The 14,091-nt window shown below is 34.3% G+C and overlaps 1 protein-coding gene across 11 annotated transcripts in view; it reads right to left on the reverse strand.

Moving 5' to 3' along the window:
- Positions 1-5,903: 5,903 nt before the first annotated feature.
- Positions 5,904-14,091, reverse strand: part of PTPN4 (protein tyrosine phosphatase non-receptor type 4) — a 219,252-nt gene continuing 211,064 nt past the window's right edge. For all 11 annotated transcript variants that reach the window (XM_053214891.1, XM_053214895.1, XM_053214894.1 and 8 more), the window contains 2 exons: positions 13,735-13,870; positions 5,904-6,833 (listed from right to left, as the gene is read on the reverse strand). In XM_053214891.1, coding sequence (XP_053070866.1) covers positions 6,747-6,833; positions 13,735-13,870 — 223 coding nt within the window. In that variant the 3' untranslated portion in view covers positions 5,904-6,746. The remainder of the gene's footprint in view (positions 6,834-13,734; positions 13,871-14,091) is intronic.

A 14,091-nucleotide genomic window follows, 5' to 3' on the forward strand; every position in this document is an offset into this window, starting at 1 on the left:
TTATTGTAAACCAAACCTGGTTGAAGCTAGCTGAGAGCACCCAGAGTCCAGCCGGATAGTCAACTGGGTAGGCTTCACTATACTAAATTAATTACACAAAAGTGGCAAAGCTAAAACCACAAAAATTACCTTTTAAATATCAAATGACCAGGAGATCATTGTAAAGCACTGAACTTGGGTCCAATCCAATGAGTTCTACATACTAATCCATTAAAGTTTTTCCATATTTACAAAACTCCTAGGATAGATTTTATTTTCTAAATGTATAAATTAAGTCAGTAGTAAGCATGAAATAAAGTGCTACTATTTAAAATTCAAGAAGTCAATTTCAGCATTGAAATTCGACCTCCTCTACAGGATATAAGAAAGACTGAATAATCTTGTGAACTCACTAAAGGGTTGGAAAAGATGGGTGCCAGAGAATCCCAGAATTGGATTGAAATGTTCTTGCCAGGGAAGGCAAGGAACTGCAACACAATTCAGGAGTAAAAACTAAAAAAGCTTCTTTTAAATAAAAGGTAAAATGGGCTCAATTGTGACTACAGTGAATTTGGGGAAATCAAACGTCAGCACCTATTTGTGTCTAAGATGGTAAACTGGGCTGATCCTCCTTGACGATGTCATGGTGATAATTTCATTTAGCAAGGTGGCATTTCGGTTAAAGTTACAAGTAATATTTGTTACATTTTGGAAACTCAGGGTTGAGGGGGCCTGATATTAGTCTCTTAACCAGTGTAAAAGAAAAAAAAAAGCTAATGAAGAAAGGTATCACCTTATAGCTTCAGGGTATTTACTTCACAAAGACTATAAGATGAAATTACTTTTCTGAAGTTGGATATACGGAAGCAGGAGTCAAAATAATGAAGGTCCCATTGAGTCAAGTGTAACAAGTGATGAATAATAAATACTACCCTTTAAAAAGACTATTGAGCAAATCATGCCTAAAACATGGTAGGGTTTGTTGTTCAGCTGAATTAATAAATCCCTAAGCATCTAATACACCACTGTTACAGGTCTGAACTGGGCTCAGTGGTCTTACCTGTCCAAGATACTGATCATAAGAAGGCAAAACTATTTGTCAGGGGCCTCTGCACATATTTACTATAGTGGATCTGATGCACAGATTTCTGGCGTCACCAAAGTCACACTCACAATGATGTCCTCATTTGTGGCTGCCACAGTGACAAAGCCTGAGAACTTTCCTTCACGGTAAACACATGCAGCAGAATGTTTACCCTCACACAAAAACACCCTTCCACACTCCAGAAGTCTAGAATTCAATTGTTTTACACTTAAAAATAGTAAGCACAAGTTTTCTTGAAATTTTCTATTCTAGAGCTAAAACAAAACAGAATACAAAACAATGTATGTTATATCTGAAATATGCTTCAGTAATGATTGCTTGTTTATAATTAAAATTACAGTTTTCTTCTAAAATTGCATTTTATATAATGAAGTGGATGGAATACTCTTCCTTTCATTTTTTTTCAATCCCTTGCTGACTTTTGAAAACAAAGAGTTTCCTTAGAATCAAGTCATAATTCTAATAACATTTCAAAGATACATTCATATTTTAACAGCATGAAAGACATACAAGTATCATTTCCTTTTACACAATGAAGTAAAAGAAGTTAACAGTTTCAATCTTTTGTCCATAGAAAAATATTTTCTGTATCATTTACACAAGTAGGAAAATTCTACAGTGCTTAACTGAAACTTCCATGAGCACATCAAGGTTTTTAAACACTCTCATTCTCTTATTGGAAAATTTAAAAGGTTTCAGGAAGTTAAAAATTAGGACTTCCACCTAAAATTGTAGTCTTTAACTTGCAATATTGCTAATACCTTTCACTTCGTAAATTTAAAAAAAATTGCTTTTCTTCTTTATGCACTGAATCACATCTAGTCAATATTGATGGATTGCACCCCAGTAGATACTACTTCTGGCTGCCCACTGAGCTTGGACTGCTAAAATAAAAATAACAGTGACTATAAAACTTTAGAAATCAATAGTAAATTGCAGTAGAAAAACATACAAATAAATAGCAGCAAATTTAGAAATGGAAACAGAAGTAACTATTTGGTGTTTACCCAGGACAACTTCACCAAGATTATGAAAATAAAATGTCTCATTTCTGGCTGATATAGGACTTGTTGGTTTTTGATACTATTGAGAGGCTTATTGTACAAATTGCTACTAAGAATAAATGAAGTCAGTATATAATAAAACAATTGTTGGTAACAGTTGCAGACATTGTAAAATAAGATAAACTCCCGAAATACAATTTAGGGATTAATTTCATGGGCTCTTTATAAAATTGCTGAACGTCTCTATTAGTTCGCTCAAGAATGTTTTATTACTTGTATTCCTTTGTAGCTATACAATTCACTAAGAATTTTATAAAGTTGCTATAACTTATGTTGTGATCACACTGAGACACCAATAAATCTGCCAACAGATCAGTAATTCTGATATCTGATAAAATCCAGTGGGTTTTAACAACATGGCTATTTTACTTGGAAGAAACACCACACACACACACACACACAAACACACACACACACACACACACACACAAATGACTGCAGAAACTGGTTGAACAGCTAAAGTAAATGTGGGAAGTAAGCAATGATAATATGGTTACTTTGTTGATGTGGCATAAAAGCCAACTGTGTGCGACATAATTCATCTTTTTCATGTCATATTATTAAGAGATGTTTATTCCCACAACTACTTACCGTAATATATTTACTCTAAGTGACTTAAGTGTAAATTCACCTAAACTACAAAATAAAAGAGATGTAAACATATCCCACCTTATTGTGGTATAAATAATTTTTATGAATTCAAAACTACTTTGGCAACCTTACTATCAGAATATCTTAAATATTCAAAACACAGGTATTAAATAGAACATTGTTAAAAATTCTTCTTTCTTTCTCCCTTCCTGATTAGATTATAAAATAAGTAATGCTTTAATTCTACTACATGTTCACATTATGAACATAAATTATTTGATTATAACTCGACATATATTCTAAATCCTAGTTCTATGTCTTAAGTACTTTTAAAAAATTAGTCTTCTAGTTTACATTTCAGAATGTTTTTGTACTGCATGTGTTATCAGCCTAAACATTTCACAAAAGCTTATGTTCTATCAGAGAAGCATAACTAGCAAACTGAGTCAGGGTCCTAATTAGGATCACCTTTTAAAGCCTACTTATTTTCTAAATTAAGTGACATCTTCTAAGATCATAGTTATTAAGTGAAAACACTGCCTGAGTATAATTCTTGAGCTGAAACAGACTAAAATTCACAAGAATTTATGATCTATTCATATATGTTGCCTAAAATAATGGAGAAGGTGAGATTAGATAAAATCATTCAAGTTCCTTTCAGCTCTCAAGTTAGGAGTATTTCTAGTGGAGACAGAAGACTTTCACTCAAATACCTGATTAGACCTGACCAGACCTGCCAGCAGATTATAAACAACTCTATAGTTAAAATAACCCTTTACCTCTGTTTGTTACCATTAGCCTTTATGAAACACACAAATATATATAAACACACAAAAGTGTACATAGTAGTACTTGAAACCTTCAAGCAACTGTCTTAATGGCTTATCATACCTTCTTAAGTTTGAATTCAGTTTTTATATATAAATTTTCTCTTTACCCTTAATCAAAATGAGCAACACCTTCCCCCCCCCCCACTTGTGCTAGCAGGCCACACGAAGAAAATTATTTCTTAAGCTGTTTACTCTGCCTCTATTTTGAATGGATGTACTCATTTAACAAATACCGCCAATTCTTCTTGTGAATGTAAAGTCTATTCCAAAATATTCCTCATGCTATGTACACAGTGCTGACACAAATCTGATGCTCAACAAAATCTGAAATGAACATGGTAAAACCACCTTAAATCAGAGAGGAAAGGTTTTCATAAACATTTATCATTTACAAAGCCCCTTGATTCACCAATATCTATTTCCACTTGTGAGAAGAACAGTAGCATTGATTTCTCTGCGGGTGGGGGGAGTGGGAGAGCAGAGGAGTTAATTGGAGGGAAGGGAGAGCAGTTCAGATACAAGAAATTTGACATTTTTATTACACAGTATTACATGGATATGAATGGAAAATCTAGACCTACTTGGCATATTAAAGCTGGGATTATTCCTAGAACCCTATTTAGATTGATGAACAGGTTAAAAATTCTTAGGTGTAACGGATACAGTCTGATTTGTTGGGTGAACACAGAAGCATAATTAGCATATCCATTTTAAGAAGCTCTGAAGGATAATTTGTTTTAAGATCCTAATAAATATGCCTTTAAAAAAGGATCTTTTCTGTACATAAAAATACTGACAGAGGGTAGCTCCCAGATGAAAAATCCATATATGAGAAATTTAAATGTAACTCTAGACTTCTAATATTTACCACTTAAAGACTGGAATTAATCATTTTAAAAGGCAGCAGTGCTCATTGCCAACAAAATTAGAGTTTATCTCAGAAGTGTAAACACACCTGTAAGTTAAAGAACATGCCAACCATGACATTTATCTGTTCCTATCTATACAACTGCATTTTTTTTATCTTTTTAATCTATGGTTGTCATATTCTGTCCACACAGAATAGATTTTCATTTTAATTCAGATTAAAAACAACTGTCAAACAGCTATTAATTATGTAGACCCTCAACATGATTTTACTTGTTCACTTCTTGATTTATCATTATGTCATATAGCAGCCTAAATTATATTTATCTGTTGGTAGAAAATGGAATGTTCAAATAAGACTCTAGTTAGTTACTAATTTATACTGTCTTGGCTGTGAAATCCAGGGATAGGAGAATTTCTCTTTGACATAAAGGTTATGTTTACTTTTCTCTTAAAAAATTAAAATATTTGAATATAATAATTTATTTGGTATCTTGGTTATCAATGTTTAGGACTTAATTTCCTAAAATGTGTTATTATGGGTTCTGATTATCTGAAATAACATCACTTTGATTACACTGAAGATTTTTAAATGTGTATTTGTCCCCTCATACTGAACGGCATTTCACAATATCTACCATTCAAACTCTAAGTTTTATCAAGACTATACAGAAGCATTCAGAAACCATTAGTAAATGAATATTTTGACCACAATCCATATAAAACAAGTGCGTAATATAACATTTCAATAGGTGAGCAAATTTCCACTTATATTAAAACTGGGCAATTTTAAAGTTCTATCTCTCTGTAGACTTAAAAAAAAAGTCCTGAAGAGGAAAGGATACACATCCTTACGGGAACCAGAGCCTCCATCAGGCGGACAAGCAAAACTCTCCGTATTAACATGCTTATAACTTAGTAAGTATATATAAACTGGGGTAATTTAATTGTATACAAATATGACAATAAACCCTCAATGCAGTTATTGAGGGATTGCCTTTAGAAATAAGTCAAACACGTTTCATTCCTCGTTCGAAGCATCCCAACCAACAGACTGGTGTGAACAAAGCTTGATATGAACCGAAATAAATGCTTTAAGAATAATAATTTAGACAGTGATAGAAATAAATCACAACGAATTGCTCTAACTTTAGCTGAAAATATCAATATGTTTAACTTTAATATGCATATTAGGTGCCATTTCTAAAGTTAGGGATAAAATAAAGAGAAAATTTGAATAATAAAGCATCTTTTAACTTGAGCTGCTCAACTGTAACCCTTGTCCCTCAGGAAAGGAATGTGCAGATTTTCAATAATTCCATAGCAGCAGAACGCTCACTCAGTAGAACACAATTTATCTTTGCTTCTTGTGGCAAAATACAGGAATTGAGTAAGAAATAAAATTTCCATACCCTTCTTTGCGTAACTCTTCATACAAGAAGCTGTTTTGTTTTTAAATGCAAACTGATTCAAAATGCATAAAAATGTAAATGTACAATATACACACATACCTCCTAGTGGGGTCAAATGAGTGCCTTTTCATTAGACATACAAAGACGTCTCAAGGCACTTAAGGGGTTAAGACACAACGCATGCATTCCTTTACATCAAGTATGTGAAATCACATGATTTGGAATAAGCCAACCGTATGATAAATATGTTACATTATTAAATTCAAGAAAACTTGTAGATTCATATTTATACTTTCTATAAGATGCTGGTAAATGGACACTGTGCAGCATTTCCTGGGAAAAGCAAATTCCATCTTTCTTCTCACGAACAGCAGGTCTCTACAGGGGAGTACGGGGAAAGATGTGCTGCATCCATAGGCAGTGTATTGGCTAATATTGAGAATGATATTGCTAAAATTTAAAAAATAAAAATCTGGTAATCAGTATAGTAAGTACATGAATCACTGGGAAACACCAGAGCTGACTCCTGATGTATACTTCTTTTTGCTTTCAAGATACAGGTGTATATCAGAGATGAGGAGAATTCTGAGCCTTGTTTGTGGCAATTCTACCAGAAGGGGACTGCATGGCACCACCACAGATTTCATAAATTACCCTGAACATACTCAGTTATTCACTATTTGTTCGGAGCAAAGCATGAAATAGTCTTCAAACACATGAATTACAGATTTTGAGAGAGTGACATTGTTTAAACATAAAGTGCAACAGTGCTGAAGTTTTCAGTTTTTGTTAGTTCTTCATTGTTTTTGTCTAACTGCCATTTCCTGCAAGCAGAATTATGGCACAGTGAATAGAACAGAAAGCAGTTTTCCAACACATATCCCAGACTTATGCTTTCTTATTTATTTGATGACGTCGTTAAGGGTTTAACAAATCCTTCTTCATAAACTTTCAAAATAGCTTCACATACAAATCTGTATTGACTCTGAAAAATAGAAAGGACAGAACTGATCAGAAAGACTAGAAAACAACAACAACAACAACAATTTCACTTGACTTGCTTATAAAGGAAATGCAACGTAAAACCGCACAGAGATACCATTTTTCACCAACACAAAGGCAAAAAAATAAAAAGGTCTGACAACGTATTTTGTTGGCAACACTCACTCATACATTGCTAGTAGGGATGTAAAATACTACAATTTGGCAGCATCTAAAAAATTACATTAATTTACCTTTCACCCATTAATCCCACTTGTAGGAATCTATCCGAAAGATAAACCAGAAAAAGAAATTGAAAACATATATTCAGAAATAAGTCTATTCACCACTGGATTATTTTTAATAACACAGAGTAGGAACAATCCTAATGGCTACCAGGAAGGAACTGGGTGGCACATCCTCACAGGGGAGTACTATGTGGTGAAGGGCTGAAGGGGAAGGAACGAAAGTCTAGCGATCACTATAAAATGATTCCAGAGTACCTTGTTAAGTTAAAACAGCATGGCAGAGTAAAGTGCACACAATGTATTCTCTTTATAACAGAAAGAGGGTGACTACAAATGTCCATCTCAATATATATGTTATACAAAAGGGAAGGACAAATCATTAAAAACATAGTCTCCTATGAAGAGATAGAGGGAATGGAGTGCAGGAGAGGGGTAGAGATTAGATTTCACTGGATATACCTCCTCCTTCTATAGATGTTACTTTGGAACCACATAAATATACCCCATAATTAGAATGTTAATTTAACAAAATCTCTGTAAGTTGAAAATAATATGAAACAATCAATGTGTGTATGTAGTTGATGGCATAACCACATAGAGAGGAGTTATTTCAAGGGACTTTTAAACTTTTTAATTTGAGTATCTCATAGATATATCCAAAAAATAGAAAAAAAAATTTTTTTCAGTAACGATTCTGTTGGTGGTAGTAGTGTTAGTTTTGTTATTTTGAGATGTTATGTCATGTGGAATAAAACAAGGGAGTATTTGTGATAGTCTAAATCTTTCATTGCTGATATTGTAGAGAACCATTATTCTTGTTAAAGAAGAATGGAAATAAAGATGTAACGTAGAACACATCAAGTAAAAACACTGAGGTCCTGAATTTGTATTGGAAGCATCCGTAGTAGCTCCTTATGCGTTTGTTTTCTTCACTGTGGCAATGGAAGATTTCTAGAGACAAATACTAACACTAACCCAGCAGCTTAAAATACTTAGTGCTCAGAAGGTGATCCCTAAAATAATTTCTAAAGACAAAAACAAAAAAAAAAAAAACCAGTACTTTTCTGGAGAAATTATGATTCTAAAACCAGGGCAGGAAATGCACATGCCTGGACATTTTTATTGGTAGCAAAGAAACTATCCGTACTAGGGTCTTGACAAAACAGCTTAGGAGCTGAGCTGAACAGGTTCCTACTGGCCAAAAATGGGACAGTGTAGGCATCATTAAAAAAAAATAACTACAACGAGTTGAAATATATCACATATGTTTAAATCCACGATATCAGAATAATACCAAAGCAAACAAAAGTATGAGGTCACCAGTGGGAGAGGCAAGTGAACCAACTCATTATACTGAAAACTGATATATTAAAGCACAGCCTATACCACTGGTCAACCAAATAGCAGAAGAGAACTTTCTCTTTAAAGAAGTATTCCAGCTAATAAACAAAGAAGGAATAATAGACTATTATCATTCTTCAAACCCCACCAGTTAATGATGCAGACCCTGATCACCCAAGGCCACTAACATCACAAAAAGAAAGACAACGTTTAAGTGCCTCTTGAAAGAACAAAATACCACCTAATTTGTTCAAGTCTATAGATCCATTTACCACTTTTAGGAAACACAGATAACACTCGGTTACTTCACCAAATAAACTGCAGGAAAAAAGAAAAGAAACGTAGAAAGAAGCAACACATTAAAAGAGATTTAGGAGACATAAACCAATCAAAATTTGTGGACTGTATCTGAATCCTGATTTTATACAAACTGTAAAAGCAAAAACTCACTGTGTATGATACAATCCAATAATTTGATTTCTGGGTATATATACATACAAAATAATTGGAAGTAAGACCTCAAAGAGACATTCACACATCCATGTTCACAGAAGCATTATTTGCAATAACCAAAAGATGGAAACAACCCAAATGTCCACCGGCAGATAAAAGGATAAACAAAATGTGGCCTATACACAATCAAGAATTCTTCAGCCTTAAAAGAAAGGAAATTCTTACACATGCTACAAAGTGGATGAACCTTGAGAATATAATGCTGAGAGAATCCAGTCACAGAAAAACAAAACCTGTATGAAGCTACTTATATAAGGCAGCTAGAGCAGTCAAATTCCTAGAAACAGAAAGTAGAATGCTGGTTGCCAGGGGATGGGAGGAGAGGGATATGGAGAGTTGTTGTTTAATGTGTATAGTGTTTTAGTTTTGCAAGATGAAAAAGTGCTAGAGACAGGTTACCCAACAGTGTGAATACACTTAATACTACTGAACTGCATAATTCAAAATGGTTAAGATGATAAATTTTATGTGGTGTGTTTTGCTACAATTAAAAATCCATTATGTGTGAATATAGATACAAGAATCTCAAGAAAGTATTAGCCAATCAAATCAAGCATCATATTAAAAAAAATTACACACCATGTCCAAGTAGAATTTACCCCAGGAATGCAGGTTAGTTTAACATCTGAGAGTCAGTCAATATACTAGACAACATTAATAAAAGACAAAAACCAGACAATCTTCAAGAGACATACATACACAAAAAGCATTTGACAGAACTGAACATCTTTTCATGATGAAATTACTCAACAAACTAGCAACAGAGGGAACTTCCTCAACCTGACAAAAGGCAGCTTGTTACATACTTAGTGGGTAAAAAACTGAAAGCTATCTCTCTCCCTAAGACCAGGAACAAGACAAGAGTGTCTGGTTTTACCACTTTAACATTGTACTGGAAGTTTTAGCTTGGGACACTTGGGAGAAAAAAGGGGGGACGGGAGTGCCTGGGTGGCTCAGTTGGCTAAGCCTCCAATTCTTGATTTCAGTTCAGGTCATGATCTCATGGTTTGTGAGTTTGAGCCCCACACGGGGCTCTGCACTGGCAGCATAGAGCTTGCTTTGGATCCTCTCTCTCTGCCCCTTCCCTGCTCAAGCTCTCTCTCTCTCTCACTCTCTAAACAAACAAATAAACTTAAAAAAAAAGAAAGGAAAGGCATCTAAAGTGGAAAGGAAGAAGTAAACTACCTCTATTTACAAATAATATCTTGTATATAGAAAATCCTAAGGAATCCACTTTCATAGGTAAAAAATTATTAGAGTTAATGAATTATTTCAGCAAGGTTGCAGGATACATGATCAACATACAAAATCAATTTTATGTCTATACCCAAGCAATGTATACTCCCAAACTGAAATTAAGAAAACAATTTCCCTTAAAATAGCACCAAAAAGACTAAAAAGCTTAATAAATTTGACAAAAGAAGACTTGTATACTGAAAACTACAACATATGAAAGAAATTAAAGAAGACATAAATAGATGGAAAGACATTTTGTGTTCATGGTTTGGAAGATGGAATATCATTGAGATGGCAACACTCCCCTAAAATGATATGTAGATTTAATGCAATCCATATCTTGCTTTTTTTTGCAGAGAACATATAATGAATCCATATAAAATTAATATGGAAAAGCAAGGGACTCTGAATAGCTAAAACAGTCTTGAAAAAGGAACAGAGTTGGGAGAGTCACATTTCCTGACTTCGAATTTTATTATAAAACTATAAGTAATCAAGACACTATGTAAGTAGTATAAGGATAGGCATATAAATCAATGGAACAGAGTTCAAAGTCCAAAAATAAACCCTTACATTTGTGGTCAACTAGTTTTTGACAAGGAACATAGAGACAATTAACAACAATCTTGGGGTGCCTGGGTGGCTCAGTCGGTTAAGCAACTGATTTCGGCTCAGGTCATGATCTCACGGTTCATGGGTTCAAGCCCTGCATCAGGCTCCGTGCTGACAGCCCAGAGCCTGGAGCCTGCTTCGGATTCTGTGTCTCTCTCTCTCTCTCTCTCTCTCTGCCCCTCCCCTGCTCATGCTCTGTCTCTCTCTGTCTCTCAAAAAATAAATAAATGTTAAAAAAAATTTTTTTTAAAAGAAAAGAACAGTCTTTTCCATAATGGAGTGGAGACAACTGGAAAACCACATGCAGAAGAATGAAACTGGAACCATACCTCAAACTATATGTAAAAGCTAACTCAAAATAAATCAGACACACATGTGAGAGCTAGACTATAAAACTCTCGGAAGAAAGCAGAAGAATAAACCTTTGCAGCCTTGAGTTTCGGCAATGATTTCTTAGATATGACACCAAAAGCATATGTGATTTAAAAAATATATAAACTAGACTTCATCAAAATTAAAAACTTCTGTGCTACAAATGACATAATCAAAAAAGTAAAAGAACGGCATGGAAGAAAACATTTGCAAACCATAGACGTACAAGGCACTTGTATTCAGAAAATATAAAGGACTCTTACAACTCAACAATAAAATGACCAAAAGAACAAACTGAAAAAAGGGGAAGGGGCATCTGGCTGGCTCAGTTGGTGAAACGTGTGACTCTTGATCTAAGGCTGTGAATTCAAGCCCTTTGTTGGGTGCAGAGATTATTTAAAAATAAAATCTTTAAAAAAAATAAAAGGGCAAAAGGTTTGAAAGCACTAGTTATTAGGGACACACAAATCAAAACCACAACAAGATACCACTTTATGTTCAGTAGGCTAAAATAGAAAAAAGAGAGGGGTGCCTGGTTGGCTCAGTCAGTGGAGTATGGGACTCTTGATCTCGGGGTCACAAATTCGAACCCCACATTGGTGCAGAGACCACCTTAAAAAGACAGATAATAACAAGTGTTGACGATGATATGGAGAAAACAGAGCCCTCATACACTGACAGAAGAATGGCAAAATGGTATAGCCACATTGGAAACAGTCTGGCAGTTACTCAAAAGGTTAAACAGAGTTACCATATGACCTAGCAATTCCCCCTCTGGGTATATACCCAAGAGAAATGAAAACATATTCACACAAAAACATACGCAAATGTTTATGGTACCATTATTCATAATAACCAAGAAGCAGAAATGATCTAAATGCCCATGAACAGATGAATAAACAATGGAATACTATTCAGGCAAACAAAAAAAGAGAAAGAAATGAAATATGATACACTCTATAGAATGGATAAACCTGTAAATATTATGCTAATTAAAAGAAGTCAATTATAAAGACCAAGTTGTATGATTTCATGCATATGAAAGGTCCAGAAAAGGTAAAGTTACAGAGACAGAAAGTAGATTAGTGGTTACCTGAAGCTGGGCTGGGGGGAGGTTGGAGACTGTATGAGGGAAATGGGTATGGGGTTTCTTCTTCAGGTGATGAAATATTCTAAAATTAGATAGTTGTGATGGTTGCAAAACTCTGTGATATACTAAAAACTAATGAACTATATACTTTAAAAGGGTGAATTTTGTGGGCGCCTGGGTGGCTCAGTTCGTTAAGTGTCTGACTTCGGCTCAGGTCATGATCTCACGGTTTTTGAGTTCAAGCCCTGTATTGGGCTCTCTGCTGTCAGCACAGAGTTGGCTTCAGATCCTCTGTCCTCCTCTCTCTCTCTGCCCCTTCCCCACTGCTCGCTCTCTCAAAAATAAGCTAAAAATTAATAAATAGGTAAATTTTGTGGTATGTGCATTATATTTCAATAAAGCTGTTCTATAAAAAAGACATGATTTATATGGGACAAATGAAAATCTGAATATAGGCTATTTGATAACATTAAGAAATTACTGTTTATTATACTTACACGTGATGATGGTATTGTGATTTTGTTTAGAAGAAAAACCACTCTGTACCTTTTACAGATACACACTAAAATATTTATAGACAAAATGATCTGACGTCTAGGATTTGCTTCAAATATGGGAGAGTAGGTGGCACTACAGATGAAACAATATGGCAAATGCTGTTGGGTTTGAGTACTCAACATAGTGTTTGATTATCTACTCTTGCGTTTGATTATGTTTGATTATGTACTCTTGCGTACATTTGAAATTTTCTATAATTAAAAGCTAAAAAAAATGACAGGCATTTATTAGATCACACAGGTCGATTCACTTCAATAACTTTAATGCCACCAACAATGCTAATATTTCACCATGGCTTAATACAAAAAATAATCTTAACATTAACTCTAAAATTCTTCTTTTTATTCTTGGAATATAATTTAGAGTCTGTGTAGAATACAATAAGTGAGTAGCTTAATTTCCATGACTTTTGTTGTTGCTGTTGTTGTGATTCAAGTTCTTATGTTAAAAAGAATGTGATTTCACCACAGCTGTTTCATGGAAAACAGGTCTATCAAGACTCTCCAGTTCTTGGCATCCCACTTGACTGACACTTAATAGAGGGAAAGTTCCTCTGCACCTGTTTAAGCATTCAAGGATTAACATGATAGGGTGGTACTAAGAAACATTTTCTGTAAAAGATCAGTTAGTAAATGTTTTAGGTTTTGCCAATCATATGGTACCTGTTGCAACCTCTCAACTTTGATACTTTAGTATAAAAACAGTCATAGACAATACGTAAAGAAGTGGGAATGGCTGTGTGCCAATAAAACTTTATTTACAAAAACAAGGGGTGGGCCAGATTTGGCTCACAGGCAATATTCACCAACCCCTATGCTACGGGTTACTGGCTCCTGGTAAGGAATTAAAATATAAAAATATGGTTTGGCATATATAATGGTAACAAAAATCATCATGTTGAGAATACACACAAGTACATAAAGTGCAGTACTTACAGGTGTTTGGATCATCATGGCTCGTTGATCTCTCATTGTTCTTACAATGTCTAGTGGATAAACTGGTTGATTGCATTCAATGAGACACATGGCTGTTTCCATAGTAATAAGAACCCCAGTTCTTCCAATTCCAGCACTAAAAAAGTAAGGGGCAAGGTCTCATTGATACTATCCTGTCACACTTCTTGTGGCTTTTGTGCAGTAAATTAAAGTACTGAATGAAACATAATACAATGGAATAATAATTTGATTTTAATTAAAAGTTTTATATTACAAAAGTAGAACCCAACTAAAAAATACTTTGAAAACTGAAAAACATTTCACACGTAATGCAGATTAAATGGTTTGTATCCACCC

This window comes from Acinonyx jubatus, chromosome C1 (assembly GCF_027475565.1).
Source record: "Acinonyx jubatus isolate Ajub_Pintada_27869175 chromosome C1, VMU_Ajub_asm_v1.0, whole genome shotgun sequence".
Classification (NCBI taxonomy): domain Eukaryota; kingdom Metazoa; phylum Chordata; class Mammalia; order Carnivora; family Felidae; genus Acinonyx; species Acinonyx jubatus.